This window comes from Nomascus leucogenys, chromosome 13 (assembly GCF_006542625.1).
Source record: "Nomascus leucogenys isolate Asia chromosome 13, Asia_NLE_v1, whole genome shotgun sequence".
Classification (NCBI taxonomy): domain Eukaryota; kingdom Metazoa; phylum Chordata; class Mammalia; order Primates; family Hylobatidae; genus Nomascus; species Nomascus leucogenys.
The window spans coordinates 82554204-82575076 of record NC_044393.1 but is presented as its reverse complement, the minus strand read 5'-3'; the positions used below and the strand labels follow the sequence as shown (position 1 = coordinate 82575076).

The 20873-nt window shown below is 36.8% G+C and overlaps 1 protein-coding gene across 2 annotated transcripts in view; it reads right to left on the bottom strand.

Moving 5' to 3' along the window:
- Window positions 1-20873, bottom strand: part of EXOC4 (exocyst complex component 4) — an 821125-nt gene that overhangs the window by 440680 nt on the left and 359572 nt on the right. For both annotated transcript variants that reach the window (XM_003261356.1, XM_030825691.1), the window contains one exon: window positions 4043-4139. In XM_003261356.1, coding sequence (XP_003261404.1) covers window positions 4043-4139 — 97 coding nt within the window. The remainder of the gene's footprint in view (window positions 1-4042; window positions 4140-20873) is intronic.

Genomic DNA, 20873 nt, shown 5'->3' with positions numbered 1-20873 from the left:
AAGTTAGCCAGATTACCAGAACTGAGGACCCAGTATAATAATTTTATGAAAGGAGAGTAAAAATGACTGCTGAGAATATACAAACCAGCATAACGGGAAACTGCTCTGTGGTATTCTTAGAAGGGTGGCTGGAGTTGTCAATATAGAAACCCTCTAGGCTGCAGAGAACGCACTGCTAGCTGAATGAAAATTATGAAATGAATGATTTTAATAAATGAAGTGTATAGAATAGTCATATGCAAAGTTTCAGGAAGACAGAGTACCAGTGACACCAGACATAGGGAAAAAGTAGCAAAGGAAAGTGAAGGACCTACGCACTTGAAAGGGATTCTCCCTCCATTGAAAACAAATCTGAGTTTGCCAAGAGACCATGTAAGAAAAAGAAATGATATAATGTTTAAATAGGTCCTGACTTTTGATAAAAGTCAACTTGTGATAAGTTCCTCTAAAACTTACTTTATTTTTGAGATGGAGTTTCGCTCTTGTTGCCCAGGCTTGAGTGCAGTGGTGCGATCTCAGCTCACTGCAACCTCCGCCTCCTGGGTTCAAGTAATTCTCCTGCCTCAGCCTCCCAAGTAGCTGGGATTACAGGAACATGCCACCACGCCTGGCTAATTTTTGTATTTTTAGTAGACACAGGGTTTCACTTCTTGGCCACGCTGGTCTCAAACTCCTGACCTCAGGTGATCCACCCACCTCGGCCTCCCAAGGTGCTGGGATTACAGGTGTGAGCCACCGTGCCCAGCCAAACTTATTTTTTAATATGAGCTAAGTTATAAAGATAGAATAATTATTGTAGTCACTTAGAAAAAGAGTTTGGCAGATTGGGATGGAAAAATAATATGAGTCAGTTGATAACAAGTAGAAACACATTCAAGAGCATTGGAGAGGGAACTGCTGAGTAACAGGAAATGTGATTTCTCAATCATGTCAAACCAGTTTTGAGAGAGGCTGAGCCAATTTATATCCTCCCACAAGGTATAAGACATCCCACTGATCCATGTCCTCGCCAATATGTGGTGTTTTCAGGCTTCTTCATTTTTGCAACCCATGCAGCTACCAAGAGAGGAGCTTGCAGGTAAGGATATGATCTTATTTTTTTCTTTCCCCAGGACGTGGCATAATCAGAGTCTAGTAACAAGCAGTGAGTAAAACACTGAAGTGAAGGAGCCTAGTCCTGAAACAAGATCACTTGTCATGTTTTTCATTTGAAATTTGCAATGCTGTACATTTTTTCCACCTTTCATTCTTCTACACTGCCTCTCCCATTAGGCTACATTATCTTTCAAATAACAGAATGCTAACTCATACTCACTTAAACTAGCATAGAACAAAAGCAATGACCATTTTAAAGGATAGAAAACATATCTACACAATTTTATTTACATAGTCTCATAAAAATAAGAGTAACTACATCTGAACAAGAGACCACATCTAACTTGGAGATAGGAAAATATGCATCATAAGTATTCAATAAATATTTGTTGAATATAAAAGAAAAATTTTAAATTATAATAGTACTAATAAAATACACAAGTATGATAATGCACACTGGTTCGTTTAATTACAAAAACTAAACTTCTGAACTTTAGAAGAAATAATAAATCCAACACTCAGGAAATGCTGAAGTGTAAAAACTCAAATAAAAAAAGTAAAAAACCACTAAAAGATCTTAGTCATTTCAAGTTCCACAAGCCAATCAGGAGTTTTTGACAAGGTTGCAACTTGGGCCAAGGGCTAATTTAAACTCTATCATAGTCATCTGTTTATCAAAGAATGAACTTACCTTTCAGACCACACAATATTTTGGGGATTTCCATTAAGAGATACATAGAGAAAGAATGAATGATAAACTATATCAGGCAACAAACTTTTTCCAGTTTTAATCAATAATAAGTTAAAATTCTGAATGAAAGTAGAAACCAAGTAAGTGAGTAAAACCACTGGGAGTATTACCAAGCCTTGAAACAACTATCTAGCAAAGCAGCATTTATAAAGACTTAACAAGTAGCTGTCAAGAACTGTAATACATTAAGTTCCACCAGAGTCTTCTACAAAAAAATGCATTTTATTAAGTGTAAAATAAGTGCTAACATATATATTTACATATATGTGTGTGTATATATATTTCATTCTTCTAACTTTACATTTAAAAAGAAAAAAACAGAGGAAAAAATCTCTTGAAAAGTGGTTACTGACAACACAGTTAATAGCTTTTAAAGGGTTTCTTTTCTACTTGGGAATAAATGTAAGCACAAGAGTTTCAACTTAGCAGTAAATTATGGCACTAAACCTAGGTTAGAAGATGCCTATCATGATTAAGGTATTTTCCAATTCCTAACAATTAGTAACATTAACTAAGTAGAAATCAATTGTAATTGAAGAAGACAGTGAAAACTAAACTAATTACCAAAGTCAAATAAAAATAATCAATGTTATTTAATCTATAACTTCTGTAAGTTATAATTCACTTATTATATACATATAGTACTTGTCAACTAAACCTACAGAGAAATAGTTTTAATTCTCTTAACCTCTTAATAGTCTTAATTTTCTTCATCCCATGGTTCTTAAATGAATTTACTTGCTACAAATCTCTGCTAAAACGGACTTCTTAAAGGCAATAAAATTTCTTTAAAAACTTTTTATTGTGTGAAAGTCAAGTTTTTGTTATTTAATTTACATATTTATGTTTTTGTATTTAAAATCAATCGAGGAAACTAATCCAGTACAATTTAGAACACTGGTTACCTATATAAGAGATTAGAATGTAATTAGTTCTAATGGTATCAATTTAGTAAGTCTCGGTTAATAAGAAGGTAGGACAATTGTAGTAATAAACTGTTTATGCTTGGAGAAAATATACATAATATTATCTCCAGCCAATTCAACAGCATTTGTTTAACTGTTATTCTAAATGCCTCAAATATTATAGAAGTGATCTGAGAAAGGTAAGGTGATATTCTGAAGTACCTAACATTTAGTAAATCCAGGAGTTTCTGGTCTATTATGTGAAAATGCCACAAATATATACTCTGGTTCTTTACAGGGAAAACATACAATTGATATTATATATCTGGATCCCAAAAGGTGCATTTTAAAAATTGTGGTAAAAAAATACATAACATTAAATTTACCATTAACCTTTTTTAAATGTACTGTACAGTAGTAGTGTTATATGCGCACATGGTTATGTAACAGATCTCTAGAACTTTTTTATCACAAACGGAAACGTTTTATCTACTCAACAACTGCCCCTTTTTTCCACTCTCATAAAGTACCTGTTTAAAAGTATTTAGGGTTTATATTTTTTTCTTTAATGGAGGCACCGTGGATTCTTACTTTCCTATAATCATGTTATCACAATGAACTGAGCATTAGAATAGATTTCACTCTAGTCATATCACGTTATCATTCAATATATAAAAACATACACTTGATGTATATGTCTTTTGTTTTTTATAAATCATATTTCAGAGACCTGCCAATTCTCAAAGGATATCTCAGACATTGGTGTAAATGAGAGGGACAGATTATGGGTTGGCAATTTTTTCCTGTAAAGGGCCAGAAAATAATTTCAGGCTTTGTGGGCCATATGAGTCCTGTTGCAATTAAAAGTCTGCACTTGTAGCACAAAAGCAGCTATGGGCAATACATAAACAAATGAGCATGTCTGCGTGTCAATAAAAATGTATTTACAAATATGTGTGCAGAGTAGATTTCTCCAGTAAGCATAGTTTCCAACTCCTGAGATAGATAAAAAAGAGAGAGGGAGGGAGGGAAGGGAAGAGGGCAGGAGAGGGACAGAGGTAGGGAGTGTGAAAAAAAGAAAATCAAAGTATTTACTCCTGAAAATAAGTAGCTACTCAGTGGGATTGAGATTATCTGTTAAACTGACTAACTTTAATAGTGAGGCCCTAAAAATGGAATAAATTTATTTTATGACTTGTTTCAGTGCTGACTCAACAACTGGCATTCAGTAGAGCAGCATAAATAATGAAAACATTGATTTTCAGTAAGTACATCATAGCACTTGACTTACCTTAGTAATGGGTGGAATATGACGGTAATGTTTCTGGCTCCGGGTTTGCAGACAAATTTTGTTCCTCCACCTTCAATTAAGTTGTCATCAGGACCCCCTTTCAGAAGAAAGAAAAAAAAGAGACTTAGCTCATTGAAGCTTTTATAAATAAACCAACCAAGCATATCTAGATGAGTCCTATACTGTCATAATTACGACCATCTTTGCAAACAGTAACCTTTGGTATGTGCAAAATTATTTTGAATGACTTCATCCGGTCTTCCTCACTTGAATAAACAATAGATTAGAATTTTCACTCTGGCCGGGCACGGTGGCTCACAGCTGTGGTCCCACCACTCTGGGAGGCTGAGGAGGGTGGATCACTTGAGGCCAGGAGTTCGAGACCAGCCTGGTCAATATGGTGAAACCCTTGTCTCTACTAAAAAAAAAAAAAAAATTAGCCGAGCGTGGTCACATGTGCCTGTAGTCCCAGCTACTTGGGAGGTTGGGGCAGGAGAACTGCTTGAACCTGGGGGGTGGAGGCTGCAGTGAACCAAGATTGCGCCACTGCACTAAAGCCTGGGCGACACAGCCAGACTCCGTCTCAAAACAAACAAACAAACAAAACAAAACAAAAAACAGCATTTTTACTCTGAGTAAGAATTTTTATTCTGAGTAAGAATTCTTACTGACTCACAGTAAGAATAAATGCTACATTTAAAGGAAAGTGCAAGGCTACAATTCAGTTAAGGTGAAAATTTTGATCTCTAATGACCAGTGTCCACCTTGGACAGTATGGCACATAAAGCTTTCAGAGAAAGGATGAAGTGCCTGCCATTCAAAGTTGCTGCATGTTGTAAAGATTGGAGCAGATATTCATATAAGCCCAACTGACCACATTTTATCAAATCTAAGACCCCAACGATTATAAGACACACTATTATTTTACGTATCACTAAGATAAAAAAAAGTCCTGCTATTTAGACTATATAATGCTTTCTTGGAATGTTTCCTTTTCCTTATTGAATAGCTCCTTTGGCTTTTTACATAAACAAATGGTTACCATAAACCTCTCAGGCACATTCAATAAGGAAATATAAGAAAAATAAGTTTCTTAAGGTATTCTTAACAATATATTTGAAGTCTAGCTCTTCCGAATCACTCTGACTCAAGAGTTTTCAATGTCCTTGTTTTCTAAACATTGTCATCCAGTGTCACCAATAGTGTGTGTTTCATAAAGGAGTGCTCCATGCTGCATCCTATATTTTATTCCATGCTGCTGATATCCATCCTGCAAAGTTTAAAGTTGATGCTTTCTTGATGCTATCAGAAGGTTTAAACAGAAGGCTTTCCTATCCCGACCAGGACTCATACTCTTTCCTCAAATGGTCCTTAATTGCTGCATTAATGGAAACAATGAAGGGTCATGGTGCAAGGAGTAACCCAAGCTCACACACACTGCATGGGTGACAATTCACCATGACTGGTTTCCGGTAGGCAGCCATTAAGATGCCACTGATTTCAGATACATCCTAATTTCAGAGACTTTGGAATGTGAAAAGATGTATCACTTTGGATGTTGGGAAAAACACTCTACCCCCACTTATGTTTCTTGCCACTATAGTGAAGTTCAACTAATATAATCTCTGACCTCTCTCCATCTTTTACCCACTCCAGGGGAAGTGATATAATGCCTCTGACTGATAAAAATTGAAAAGAAAAGGCTGGGCATGCATGGCTTAGCAACTCCCATATTCCACCTTAGAAACTAGAATGCCTGAAGATAGTTAAGTGGTGTCTGGTGTAAGTTTAGCTATAAAGGCCCTGCTTTGTCTGAGAAGGCCTGAAGTGGGCCAACATCTTTTCTAAATGGGTGAGTAAATCTGTTTAATTGTGATGTTCAGTTAGCAAGCTTTGTTTGATTCTCAAACTGGGTTATATCCTTCAATCTGGCATAAATCAATATAAAAGTGACATTTCACTTACTATCTACCTTACTTATTTGTCAATAGTTTCAAAACCCCAGCAGGAAAGATGGCTACTATTTAGTGGGCTTCCTCAAAACCCTAGCAATCTACACTTAGAACATTTGGTTTCCTTCTTCTAAGTTAAACATTTTCTTTCTGACTATAGTTCTTTGCATGTTACCAAACACAGCTAAATCTCCCTTGATTTATTATCTATCTTAACGGTCTCTAGGCATCTTGGAAATCGACTGATAAAAACATGTGAAGCTTCAGAAATCCATACCCCTGATCATCAGAACTTCCCAGAGGCATCAGAGTCTAGACATTTGGATCAGTTGTTTCTACCAACTAATCAGGGCATACTTTTTCTTAAGAATAACAAAAAATACAAAGGCATACTCAACCCTTAATTAAAAATCATGGACTGTTTTTTCTCATTTAAAAAAAAATCCATCTTGTACAATATTTGCATCAGAGATATGAACGTGCTGCTAAGTTTTGCTGAGTTAAGGAAAGCATGAAGACTGACATAAACACTACACCTTTAATAAAATCCTCCTTGAAAGGTCACATGGTACAGTTACAAAAATGATAAATAAATATAACTTCTTTAACAACATATTTCCTTTTAAGATTATAAAATCTAGTCAGAATTGATTCACGAAGGAGATGTGTACAGAAGAAACCAGGATATATTCTACACTTCAGGAACAGATAAATAAGTCTACATAAAATTAATGTAATCGACTCAATATGAACATGTCTTTTGATAACCTTTATGAGATAGACTAGATGATTTCCAATGGTTTACATTTATTAGGCTTTCTAAATATTCTGAAGTGCTATGATATTAGGTACTCAATAATTAAATTCAGACCTGACCAACCTTGCTCCAGTCAAATGAAAACCTTCATGTATAGTAAATGTGCCACATGCATGCGCACCTCTATGCCTTCGCCACACTGCGCTACCATCTGGAGGTCCCTCTCCCCTTGTACCACTTCTTTAGGTCCCACATCTATCCCCAAACTGTCAAATGCCCCTCTCTCAAAGTCCACAATTCCATTAACAGTGACTATGTATAAAATAACCCATATGAACCTTAACACAAGTCACTTCTGTTACTATGCGTTTTCTTCCTTATGTCACTTTTTCCCACCTGGAATGTAACTTCCTGGAAAGTGATTATACAAGAATACATTTGCTGAATGAAAGGAAAAAAGACCTAACTTGCCAAAATGTTATAGCAATTAGATGAGACAGTATGTGTGAAAGCCTAATAAATGTAAACTGTCAAAACCCGAATCAATGTAAGCAACTGTCAAAAACTAATACAGGTAAGCAAATCTCCCTGTATCGTCAAAGCTGTACAGGGATTAGGTGTGCTTAATAAACATTGGTTGATGACCATATTACAGAGAACGAAGATAACAAAAGATAAGCTACAATACCAAAAATAAAGCATCAGAGTCACTAGAAACGTCAGTGAGAGGAACATTTGGCTGTGAAAATATAGGCACAATGACAGGGTATGAGATTAGAAACTAAATAGTAGTTTCATTCGTTCTAAACCCCTGCTGGCGACAGAAGGATGATTACTGATTTCACATAGTGCAGTTAAGCTAAATAAAAAGTAAAGTTCGGACAGAAACATGAAAAAACAGAGACTCTCCTCCCTACCCCAACCCCTAACCAGAATTCCACCTACAGGAACCTCATATACTCTTCTAGTTTCATTACCAAGTGCCATCTACACTGAATTTGTCACGATTTCCTCTTGAAGATGAGAAGTCAAATGTTTCTTACTACATTACCAATAAACAGAGCCAACCCAGTGAAAATATTCTTGAAAATAAAGCTGTCAGAAACAAAAGTAAAGGTCATGGCCAAAAATCTGACCCCCTGAAATCTACTTCAGCATTTCAGTATTCTGGGTGAGAAACAAAACTCACTTTTCCTCACGTGCCTTCTCATGATCAAATAACCTGGGACCTACTGTCAGGAACTTTTTTTTTTTTGGAGATGGAGTCTCACTCTGTTCCCCAGGCTGGTGTACACTGGTGAGATCTCAGTTCACTGCAACCTCTGCCTCCCAGGTTCAAGAGATTCTCCTGCCTCAGCCTCCTGAGTAGCTGGGATTACAGGCACGCACCAACATGCCTGGCTAATTTTTGTATTTTTAGTAGAGAGAGGGTTTCACCATGTTGGCCAGGCTAGTCTCAAACTCCTGACCTCAAGTGATCCACCTGCCTCAGCCTCCCAAAGTGCTGGGATTACAGGTGTGAGCCACCGTGCCGGGCCAGGTGCCTTCGTAAGGAATATGTTGTTCAATCCTGGTTAGAGCACTGGACAGGTCAGAGTACTCCCCTCCCTTCAGTATATTTACAGTCTAATTGCAGCTGTGAGAGGCCAGGTGATAGGCACCAGAGAAAATGTCAAATGATGATGGATGGCTGGAATGCAAGGGAAACTGACAATAGTATTATAAGTAGAATATACTATGCAAAAGGAGAAGAAAGGCCCCAGATATTTCCTATTTTTAACAATGAGGACGATGATTTGACACACTGTCCCAGACAGCTGGCAACAGGCACCAAGGCCACCTGATAACTGCCGGAATGACAACATCTTAGTGTTCACAGGCTGGTCCCTTCTTTTAGAATTCATTTACTTTTAAGTAATAAGATTCCACATTTATTTATTCCTTGATTCTACCCAACTAGAGTTTAATGTGGTTTATAATACATATTGTCATATTAATAAAACACAAACAGAAACCAAAGCCTCAGAAAGAAATGGAAACAGGATTCTCACTGAAATGACTATGGAACAGAAGGAAGAATCAAAATGATCTTGTGTCCAACATCAGACCACTATTCATTATTAGCATAAGTGTGATAAAATTATTTAAATTCTCTGAGCCTCAGCCTTCCCATTTATAAAATAAGGATTGCAATAAACTCTTTCAAAGACGTGTGGTGATGTTTAAGGGAAGTAACGTAAATAAGGGCATTCAGTACAGTGTTCTGTGCCTAGTATGCTCTTCTCCTTTTCCATTAGAATTGCCAAACACAGAAGGATCTAACTGATTTCACAAACTAGGGAGAAAGAAAGTCCAAATTAAAAAAATGTTGTTCTTGTTACTTTAGGCAACACAATACTAGTCAATATCATTAATGAGACCAACTTTACAACAAATGTGTAAAACATGCTTGCCTTATTTTTGTGGAAATATTACTGTAGTGAAAGATTTAGAAATTTGCTGGGAACACTTAGCAGGACAGAAAGAAAAAAGGCTTTCTCTAGTCTTAATTTTTACTTTTTTTTAATTTATAAAAACATCAGATAGTGTTAGCCGTCATTCCCCCAGTCTTTTTTTTTTTTTTTTTTTTTTTTTAAGAGATGAGGTAAGGCTGGGCGCGGTGGCTCACACCTGTAATCCCAGCACTTTGGGAGGTGGAGGCGGGCAGATTACCTGAGGTCAGGAGTTCAAGACCAGCCTGGCCAACATGGTTAAACCCCGTCAGTACTAAAAATACAAAAATTAGCCAGGCATGGTGGTACATGCCTGTAATCCCAGCTACTCAAGAGGCTGAGGCAGGAGAATTGCTTGAGCCCGGGAGGCAGAGGTTGCAGTGAGCCGAGATCATGCCACTGCACTCCAGCCTGGCCGACAGAGTGAGACTCTGTCTCAAAAAAAAAGAAAAAAAAAAAAGAGAGAGAGAAATGCATTCTCGCTCTGTTGCCCAGGCTGGAGTGCAGTGGTGTGATCACAGCTCACTGCAGCCTCAACCTTCTAGGCTCAAAGTATCCTCCCACCTCAAGCTCCTGAGTAGCTGAGACTACAGGTGCACATCACCATACCTGGTTCATCTTTTATTTTTTGTAGAAACAGGGTCTCACTATGTTGCCCAGGATGGTCCTGAACTCCTAAACTTGGCCTCCCAAAGTAGTAGGGAGTGCCCAGCCCTACTCTTTATTTTTCAATTAAAAATAATCAATATTAAATGTATAGATGTTGAAATTATAACCATCTTGTACCAAGTGTTCAAATGAAAATAGCATAAAATTCATCATGACTTTTTGAGCCACAGGAAGCTGCATGCCCCATCTGACATTTTTAATGTGTCCTGATTTTTAAATTGGCCTTTCCACATAGAAAAGAACCACAGTGAAGGTGAATTCTTCTATAGCAAATATTTTGCTTCATAACTACTTTCTAAGGATTATGAAATAGTATACAGTATAATAAATATGGAATTCCTGACTGTATCAATAAATGGGGTCTTTAATTGGCTCTAAGAGCCAGCTGAATGGTTCAAGAATTCCCTGAATTCACAGCTGTCACCCTGCCAGAGGGGTTCTTTGAGATTACATTCCTTAGCAAGTGCTTATTCTTAAAGCACCCGTGATCATTATAGCTTAATGCTGTTGCTGCTCCTACCAGCACCACTAAACTTGTCACAAAGGTAACCTTGTTATAAGTATGTGACCTTGGGGTTTGTTGCTATATCAAGAAGAAACAAAGGTAAAATACTTATCCTTACCCTCAAATGATTTACTATCACAGCAAAGTCAAGTAAATCAGAATTCGTGATGGTACTGTATTACCCAAGGGTGAGCTGCTGCTGGACACAGGAAGAAAATCCAGGCAACAAGCCCCTTCACGGAAAGAATTATCTTTTGCACTCAACTCTTAGGTAGTGTGTCATTATTATTAATAACAACAATACTATTTTGTTCATAATTGTATTGTGCCTAAGATAGTTTCTACCATGGAATAAGCACACAGTACATATTTGTTGAATGAACATATGCACAAACAAAAAACGAGAAAGAATGTATTTTTTAGACCAAGTGAATTCTACCTACAAACCAACTAGGAGCAAATAGTAATTATGTTTTTACATAAAGTTTGCTCAGTGAGAAATCCATGTTTCAAGAAAGGGCTGAAAAAGTATATTGATTACAGTATTAATTATAAAAGATAATCTCCCAAATAGAAATAAATTCATTATTCTCATCATAAGACAAGTAAACGTCTTGCCAATATTGTGCTCAATTATATTTTATTCTTGTGTAGCGCTTGTATTGTACTTTAGGTTAAGACAGATGCCAAGTATTATCCTGGATATGCAGAAAAAGGTAAAAGAAGGGAAAGGGGCTGATTCTGATTTACTAAACATCTACTAAGAAACTGGCACTGTGCTAAATCCTTTACATAAAAATACTCACTTCATCCTAATAATATTCCTGTCATATTATTATCTACCATAGAGATGAAAAAATGGAGGCTCATGGCAGGGGATTAAGGGACATGAAGTGTCTTGCTCAAGGTCACATATAGAGTAGGTTCGTTATTCAAACTTCCGTCTGTTTCTCCAAGAACAGTTTTTTCAACTATATATCCTACAATGTGCTTAATATCATTTTATGTTTCCAAGGAATTCGCAGGTTGAATAAAAGGATCCAGATGACAGTAGTGTGGGAAAAGTCTAAAACAGGGAGTACTGAACCCTGATATTGTGATGGAGTTTGACACACAAAAGTTTTCCATGGAATTAACACTAAATAAAGCAGCTGGTTATTCAACCCAAAAACACAAAAAGCCTCATTATAAATGTAGGTGAAGCTTAAGAGAAACAATATATAGGTTATGTCCTATATATATAAATATAATGATCATGTATGCAATGTTTGGGGGGAAAACACATTTAGTGGTCCAACTGAAGCTAGAAATACTCTCCTCTTTATTACAGTCCCAGCAGCAAGAACTAGAGCTCTACGTTTTCCTGTCTCTCCTGACTAGTAGCAGCTATGATGATACTATCCCATCCTCACCTTCAAGCTGCTGGTGAGAGCTCCCTGGATGTCAAAAACATGAAGGGAAGAACAAAAAAAAAAGGTTTGCAACCTTCAAGAAAAGAACTGTGGAGAGTTTGCCTGTCATCCCAGAAACACTGACAGAAATCCATCTATTCTGTTTCTCCTTCAAAAGGAGAAAAAAAATCAGCCAGATGTGATGGCTCATGCCCTTAATTCCACTGCTATGGGAGGCCGAGATGGGAGGATCACTTGAGGCCAGGAGTTAGAGACCAGCCTGGGCAATGTAACAAGACCCTATCTCTACACAGAATTAAAAAATTAGCCCAGCATGGTGAGGTGCGACTGTAGTTCCAGGTACTTGGGAAGCTGAGGCAGGAAGATAGCTTGAGTCCAGGAGTGCAAGGTTGCAGTGAACCATGATTGTGCCACTGCCCCCCAGGCTGGGCAACAGAGTGAGACCCTATCTTTATTGGATGGACGGATAGACAGACAGACAGACAAAAGAAAAATAGTCAACAGAGCTTTCTAGCTTCTGTTACTGTTACCACAGATCATTTCCACATTTCTAATCATCCGAGACCCAAACAATGTCTTGCAGTATCCTCACGACACAGATAAAAGCTATGGTTTGAATGTCCCCTTCAAAACTCACATTGAAATTTAATTTGCCATGCAACAGTATTAAGAGGTAGGGTCTTAAAAAGGTGGCCATAAGGCTCCAGAGAAATGAAGGAAATAAGGGAAATTCCAAGGATCTCAACCCCGAGGAGAAAGGAAGGATCCTTTTGGTCCTCCCTAGAGTCATTCACAGGTATAGGCATAATGTCAAGAAAGAGAATCTAAATTTAGGACTACCTAATGATGGATTATTGTGAGAAGGACATCTCTCATATGTTTTGAAGTAAAAAGAACAGCATGTCATGTGTATGTGCAGTATCTTATGTGTGTTGGAAATGTCCATGTCAGTAGACTGCTGGAATGGAAATAACTAATCGGAGTTTTGCTTCAAGTAAGACTCTCTCCTAGATTTTTGGCTAATGACCACAAAATGATTCTCATAAAGAAATAAAAATCATATTTTTTGTAGTTCAAAAACTGAGTACATTCTAGCTCCTAAATAACAATGAATTCTACAATAATCTACTATTTGTCTTGAGGTAGTCTCTTGGTTTAGAAAGCAAAACAAGAGAAAAAAAGTAGTTTTCTCAATTATCTCCTTACAATAAATTCAAAGAGGAGTGGAAGGACAAGATAACAAGGGAAGAAACAAAAATGAAGCAACAAATTTGAAGGTTAATAATAGCTCATCCTGAGCCATCAGTAAAATGTATTCACCTGGAGCTCTTCCACGAGCATAAGTCAAAGGAGGATCCATTAGCAGCAGTGCCCAATGTTTCTATAATAGAGTCTGAAAATGGCATGTTCTAGGAAGAGCAAAATGTAAGATGTGAGCCAATTACCAAAGGATCCATAGTGACTCCATGCGTATTTTTAAATGGTTGATCAACGAGGCACAACAGAGTTTTAATTGACAACCACTGAGGAGCATTCCTATCTTCGTGACATTATCCTACAACTCATTTTATTTTAAGGTTACTTTGGAAGATTGCAGTAATTCTTCTCTTTGAGTTATGCTCTTTAACTGATTGTCCAGATTTAACTCTTTAACTGATTGTCCAGATTTAATTATCTTGAATCTATTAAATATGTTTTAGTGGCTATTTGAGTATATCTAGCTCAGAGATTCTCATGTGTGTGAGCTGGGGAACCCTGCTTCTAATCACATTTCATTTTTTTTTTTTCACTAAGCATAATGTTTTCAAGGTTCATCTGTGGTGTAGCAGGAATCAGTACTTCATTTCCTTTTATGGAAGAATAATATTCCAATGCATGTATATAACATATTTAATTTATCCATTTATCAGCAGATGAACATTTGGGCATCTCTACTGTTTGGATTTAATAATGCTGCTAGAAACATCCAGGTACAAATTTTGTGTGGATGGATGTTTCAATTCTCCTCAGTATATACTATATCTAGAACTGAAATTGCTAAGTCATATGGTAACTCTGTGTTAAACATCTTCAGAAACTGCCAGATTGCTTTTCAAAGAGGCTGGACCCTAATGCTAGGTTTTTTGTTTTTAAGTAACTAGTTGGTTAACAGAAAATGGCTGGGCCAGGTGGCTCATGCCTGTAATTCCAGCACTTTGGGAGGCTGAGGTGGGTGGATCACTTGAGGCCAGGAGTTCGAAACCAGCCTGGCTAAGATGGTGAAACTTGGTCTCTATTAAAAATACAAAAAAATTAGCCAGCTGTGGTGATGCATGCTTGTGGTCCCAGCTACGTGGGAGGCTGAGGCACGAGAATTGCTTGAACTTGGGAGGTGGAAGTTGCAGTGGGCCAAGATTGGGCCACTGCACTCCAGCCTGGGTAACAGAGGGAGACTCTGTCTCAAAACAAACAACAACAAAAAAACAAAATAACACACACACAGAAAATGGGCAGACAGAGAAGGTAGGCAGCACCAGAGAAAGAAAGTATTAATATTTTCTTCTCTAGGCTCTCTCATCTGGCTCTTGTAGGTGTGGTCTTGTGTATGTCAAAGAATCATTGAGAAGGCATTACCAGACATAACAGATGATGGCTAGAGCAGAAGCACTGGGGAACTGGGCCAACTAGGAAAGTATCTGTGCTATCTGCATTCTTTGAACTAAGTATCTATTCTGTTTTATCCCTCACAATTAAAACAGACAATAAGGTTTCTCTTCTCACTCAAGTTTCAGATTGTGGAAGACTTTACAGTTTGCTCTGTAATTCCTGTACAGCAAGAGTGACATGAAGGACAACAGAATGCCATGAAGTTCTCTAATCAGGTGAGCCCATCTCACTGCAGACCTAAAGCGTATGGTTGGCTAGCTGAGAATCCTCTGATGACGGCTTGCCAGTTGCGCAGTAGATTTATGATGTGAATAAACCTCAAACTGAAAACATGTTGAGCCTATCAATCTTATTTTGTCTGTGAAAGGGTCCACAAAAGAGCTTAGGCCACTGGAAATGATTAGTACTAGTTCATATAGAAGAAATAGTGTTGCTTAAATGCTGTCATTGTCTTCACGCACAGAGGTGTGCTTAAATCTAAGTACTCCCAAATTTGGAAAGAAATTATTTTGAAGGGATTGGCATAACAAGCATAACTTAAGAGAAGTTGGAGAGATAGAGTGCTCTGTAAATACCAAATCAGAGTCAAAATACAGGTTGCAAAACATGGTGCCATTTAGCTTACGGATAAAGATAATCAGAGCTGGCATCTAAACAGAAACAGCATTATTTCATGGCTCATTAGAAGCATCTGGATTACCGAGGCACGGGTGGTTTTAAATAACTTTACCAGCAAACCTATAGTTGCTGTTTAGGCTTAACTGGCAACAGTCAACTTTCCAGACACTTTAGGAAGCAATTTTTGTAATATTCTAACAAAATCAAAATCAGTCTTCCAAGCCAGCGAAATATGAGTCATGACAAGATCAATACTCAAAATTACAATAGCTAGAGGCATTTTTCCTGTTTTCACATAGAGAATGTTACATATTATGATACATAATATTACTTGTTGTACATTTACTATGTTCAACAAATAATTGACAAAAATAATCATCATTTTATAGTCTATCCAGACTCAGACTATTTCCCAGATCTCCAAGGTAGAATACCCTTTAAATTTTTGCTCTGATGGAGCCCCATATTGATAACAAAAGGAAATACAGCACTCCTACATATCTACAATCAAAATAATGACACCAACCAATAGAAAAAAGGTAAGTGTTCTATGTTTGAAGTGCTGACCTCTGTCCTTCACTGAATTCAGTAAATTCAATGTCGACCATCCACCAAAGCAAAAAGTAGTGAATTTTTCCAATCTTATTTGCTCCACATTTGTCTAGCACACTTACACGTAAACCCAAAATTTTTATTTTCCATTTGATTGGTCTTGATTGTTATAAAGCACATGCACAAAGTGTTAACATTTTGAATACTATTTGATCTCAAAATTCCAGTTCTAGGAATTTACTCCCAACCTCAATAAAAAATGATAGCATGGGTGAAATTAAGATTTGGCAACAAAGATGTTCCTCACAGAATGGTATATTGAACTTTAAAAAAACAAAACTCTCAAAATGCAAAACAGGAACTAGATTAAATAAACATAAATATAGATACATACACACACACATATATATACATAACTAGAATATTATGCAGCCATTAAAAATAAACACTGCAATAAAGCAAGAAAAAGATATAAAAGGCAGGAGTCACTAAGGTGAAAGGTTATTAATTAAAATCATATCACAAAATAAGCCTGTATCATGTGTCTGATGATTACAATATTGGAAGTCTTTGCTGATCTGGTTCTTCTCCTTTCACCTCTACTGAATCCTGATTAACTTTTTCCTGTGTATCATGTGCGTGTATGTTTGGATGTTTTATACTCTCATCTTCCTTAGATCTTTATCTACAGCAATTCTTTAAGGCCCGGTTTGAAAGTAGGTCCTATCCCAAACATTAGCAACAGTTCTGCTAGTCCACTTAAGGGCACTACCAACCTGGAACCCATTTTGAACTCAATTCTCACTTTAAACTTTCCTCACGCTACCCAGAGGATGTATATTTTAACAAGACATCTAGTTAAGAATTCTTGAGGGATTTTTTTTCTCCCCTCAGCCTGTGTCAAGGTGACCAACTTTCTTTTAGTCTCTTATAGGAGGTGGGGTACTATGGGAAACAGATGATATATTTAGATGCTCCATATGCTGTATGTAGAAGATGGGGATGCTGCCGTCAGACTCCCCAGGTTGCACAGGTCCTGGGCTTTGTTCTGTTTCTCCTGTGCCATGCCAGTTCACTTGGGTTTGGTAATACCCTTAGGGTGAAAACTGGCTTTAGCAGTACTTTGTCTAATATCTCTCTGCAGTTCGTTTGTGTTATTTTGCTTATGCGAATCCTATCTTTCTTGCAAGTTCATCGCAGCAATTTAACACATTTTTGAATGTTTTATCTGGCATTTTTAGTTTTTTCATGAAATGATCAATGAAGGTACTAGTTGTGCTGGAAAGAGAAGTCTTCACGCAACCCTCTCTTTATGGAACAGTCTACCAATAACTTCACCTCACCATTCAGTTTTTCCAGTGCAAGTGTCTTTGGATTCTACTCAGATATACCGTTTTTATGGTTTTAGTCCACTTTCTTGTAATCCTAAGGCAATCACTACAAATAATCCAGAAATAATTAATATAGAGCAGGATACAGCTTTTGCCTTAAATGTTATCAGTTAACTTGATATAGTGAAATATAATGATACATAATACAATGCAATTTATAAATAACAAAATCAGATATTAGGAAAACAAAGTTCTCTGTCTAACTTTAACATAAAGTATATGGTGTTAAGTAAGCTACTTAACCTATCTGGGACTTCTATTTCTTGCCAATAAAATAAGGCAACCAGATGTGCTCATGAGAAATCTCTAATCTGTGAATTTTGATTTCTTAGATTATAAAATTTCCTTTACAATATATTCTGTCCATTGGTTTTATTTACATTTTTCTGATACTGCATAAAATGGCATAGTAGCACCTTTTTCAAGTAGATAGTCCAATTATAATCGTTGATATAGATGATAATTCTAGTAGATTCTAAATGAGAATGAACTATATGTTTTGCTTTGGGATATTAGTAAAGCTTTAGAAATAACTGGTATCATTTGCAGCTGACAGTTTTACATGATCTAGTTATGATTATTTGATACTCTTTCTTTTCTAAGAAGCATCTTAGATCCTGCCATGATTGTCACAAAAATTCTCCAATGCAAAGGAAAAAAATGGGCAAAATTCATGACAGGTCTGTGCAATTTTAGTCTAAAACTTTTCTCAATTATTTACCTCAAAACAAGTATCTGAACTTTAAGCAAATCACTATAATCAATGGTTTTCAAAAGTATATTTCCTTCAGAATTGCTTTAATAGGGAAACACAATTATTTCATTTCATTCAATAACTCATACTTAGTAATCTATAACCAGCATCTTTGTGACTAGGAGTGGGTTCATGGTGAAATAAACATAAGCAATAGCCATAATCCATGACCTCATGAAGTTCACATCATGATGTATAAAAAGGGTATAAAAAAGAGCACACACAAAATTACAAGCAAAGCTATTACAAGATAAACCAAAGGAATAAAAAAGCTTTCCAACAAGACAAAACTATTGCTCTTGAGTTTGGAAACCAACTTATATATGCATAATAAAATCCAGGGAGAAACATAAGTTACCATTGTTTGGTAGAGAAAACAGGACACTGTTCCTCTATAAAATAGGCCAATATTAATAATATAGGTAAACAGACTGGCAATGGTAACACATAATACAGAACTCCTAATACTGGTATTCAATACACACTACATTTGACTGATCAAAAACAGTGACTCAATCACAGAACAAAGAAATTACTTATCAACAGTTTCTAAACACATCACATAAAATTACTGCTACAAACTCTTCCTGGAAAAACACTTTTTCTTTGTATTTCTTTAAAGATTGGTGATTCTGCTTTTTAAATGTTGTTTTTCAAAAGTCTGAAATACAGATAAAGCTTTTATTAAAATGTACTTGTCGATTTAGCTGAGGAGAGAACAGAGACAGGTAGAGGTTACCAACAAAAAGGCTCTGATAATACTAGACAAAGCAACTTAAGCCTAAAAACTAATGGTCCATGGAACACAGCTTCAGTGTAAACACTTTTTATCTCAATCACCAAGCACCACTCCACCAATAGAGAACACAGAAATTAAAACAAAAAGACTGGGGGCAGATTAAATTCAAATATAGCTAATCCTTGAACAAAGCAGGAGATAGGGTTGCTTCTCCCATTCCAGTCAAAAATCTCTATATAACTTTTGACTTCCTAAAAACTTAACTGTTAATAGCCTACTGCTGACCAGCAGCCTTACTGATAACATAAATAGAAAAGTAAACACATATTTTGTATATGTGTTATACTGTATTGTTATAATAAAGCTAGAGATAAGGAAACCATAAGGAAGAGAAAATTTTACTATTCACTAAAAATCAATCGTTATAAAAATAGATCACCCTCGTTTTCTTCATTTTGAGTAGATGAGGGGGGAGGAGGAGGAGGGAGAAGAGGAGGGGTTGGTCTTGCTGTCTCAGGAGTGGAAGAGACAGAAGAGGTGGAGAAGGTGGAAAAGGTAGAAGGGGAGGCAGGAGAGTCAGGCATACTGAGTGCAACTTTACGATGCTTTTTCATTTCTCTAACAATGTTTCTACATGGTACCAACCCTTTTACAACTGTTTGCTTTAGTTTCAGTGACTATATCATAGAAGGGTCCATGTCATAAAAGAAGTCAAATGCAGTCTTGGATAATCTGAACCCTTCTGCCAGATTATCTAATGTCAATTTGTTTTCTGGCAGTGCTTCTTCTAGATCTTCTTCCTCATCATCTGGCACTGTTTTGAAAGGACTCAACACCATCAAGTTGTCTTTTGTTAATTCCTCTGGTATGTTGTCTGCTAGCCCTTGAATTTCTCCAAGATCTGTTTCTTGAAACCCTTCACAACCACCATCTTTTTTTTTTTTTTTTTTTTTTTGCCATATGCACAATTCTTTCATGACTTGTTTGATCGGCTCTCTTGTAAATCCTCGAAAGTCATACACAATATCTGAACACAGTTTTCTCCAACAAGAATTCACTTTGGGTTTGGTGGTTTTCATGGCATTTTCTATAAAAATACATCTTCAATGGTGTAATCCTTTCAGACTTTCATGATGTTCTCCCTGTCAGGATTCTCTTACATAATGCTGATGATCCTTTTCATAGAGTATCATGTGCAACAAGCCTTAAAGGTCTTTATGATTCCCTGATTAGAGACATTCTGTTTGGAGGCAAGTAGACTATTTCTCTTTCAGTGTTGAACTTACAGAGTTCTGGGTGGCCAGGAGTATTGCACAATTAAAAGGCAGTCCCTTACTGATTCCTGACTTCAGGGACAATGCATCAATGGAACCACTCCAGAAAAAGGTTCTTGTTATTCAAGACTTTTTACTGTACAAACAAAAGACTGGCAACTGCTGTTCATCTTTTGCCTTCCAGACTTGGTGGTTACAGATAAGGGCAGTCCCAATCATAAATCTGACTGCATTTGCCCAAAAGAGTAGAGTTAGCCTATCTCTTCCTGCCTTAAATCCTGGTATTTGCTTCTCCTCCTAATAAATATCCTTTGTGGCATTTTTTCCCCCAGTGTAGGGCACTTTCATCTGCATTAAAAACCTGTTCAGGCTGACATCCTTTTTCCTCAATGGGTTTCTTAATGATGTTTGGGAACTCATCTGCTGTCTCTTGGTTGGCAGAAGCTGCTTCTCCTATTAACTTGACATTTTTTAGGCCAAACTTCTTTCTAAAATTATCAAACCATCCTTTGCATCCTTTCAATTTGCATTAAATTCTCCAGCTTTACATCCTTCACCTTCCTTTTGCCTTAAGTTACCATATAATGACTTCCCTATATCTGGAATCATATTAGAGTCTATAGGTATGCCTTTCTTATAGCAGTCCTATGCCCACATAAAAGCTGCATTTTCAACACCAGATAAAAAGGTATTTCGTGAAAAGAACAAGGTTTTCATGCCTACTGATGCAGCTTCAGTGACAGCTCCACAAATTTCCTTTTCTTTTACAATAGCCCTTACACTGAATTCATTTATCTTGATATGGCAAGAAACCACAGCTGCAGACCTCAATCTATAGTACATATCAGGCAATTCAACATTTTTTTTTTTTTTTTTTTTGTAATGTCATGACTTTCTCCTGCTTCTTGGGAGTACTTCTAGTGTGACTAATGGTGCTTTGTATGGGTTCCATGGAGTTATTCAAGGCTTACAGTATTGCACTAAACACAATGGAAAATACGTGAGAACTGCCAAAGATCACTTCTCACTGCCATATGAAATTTACTGGGGAGATGGACTGCTCACAGGGA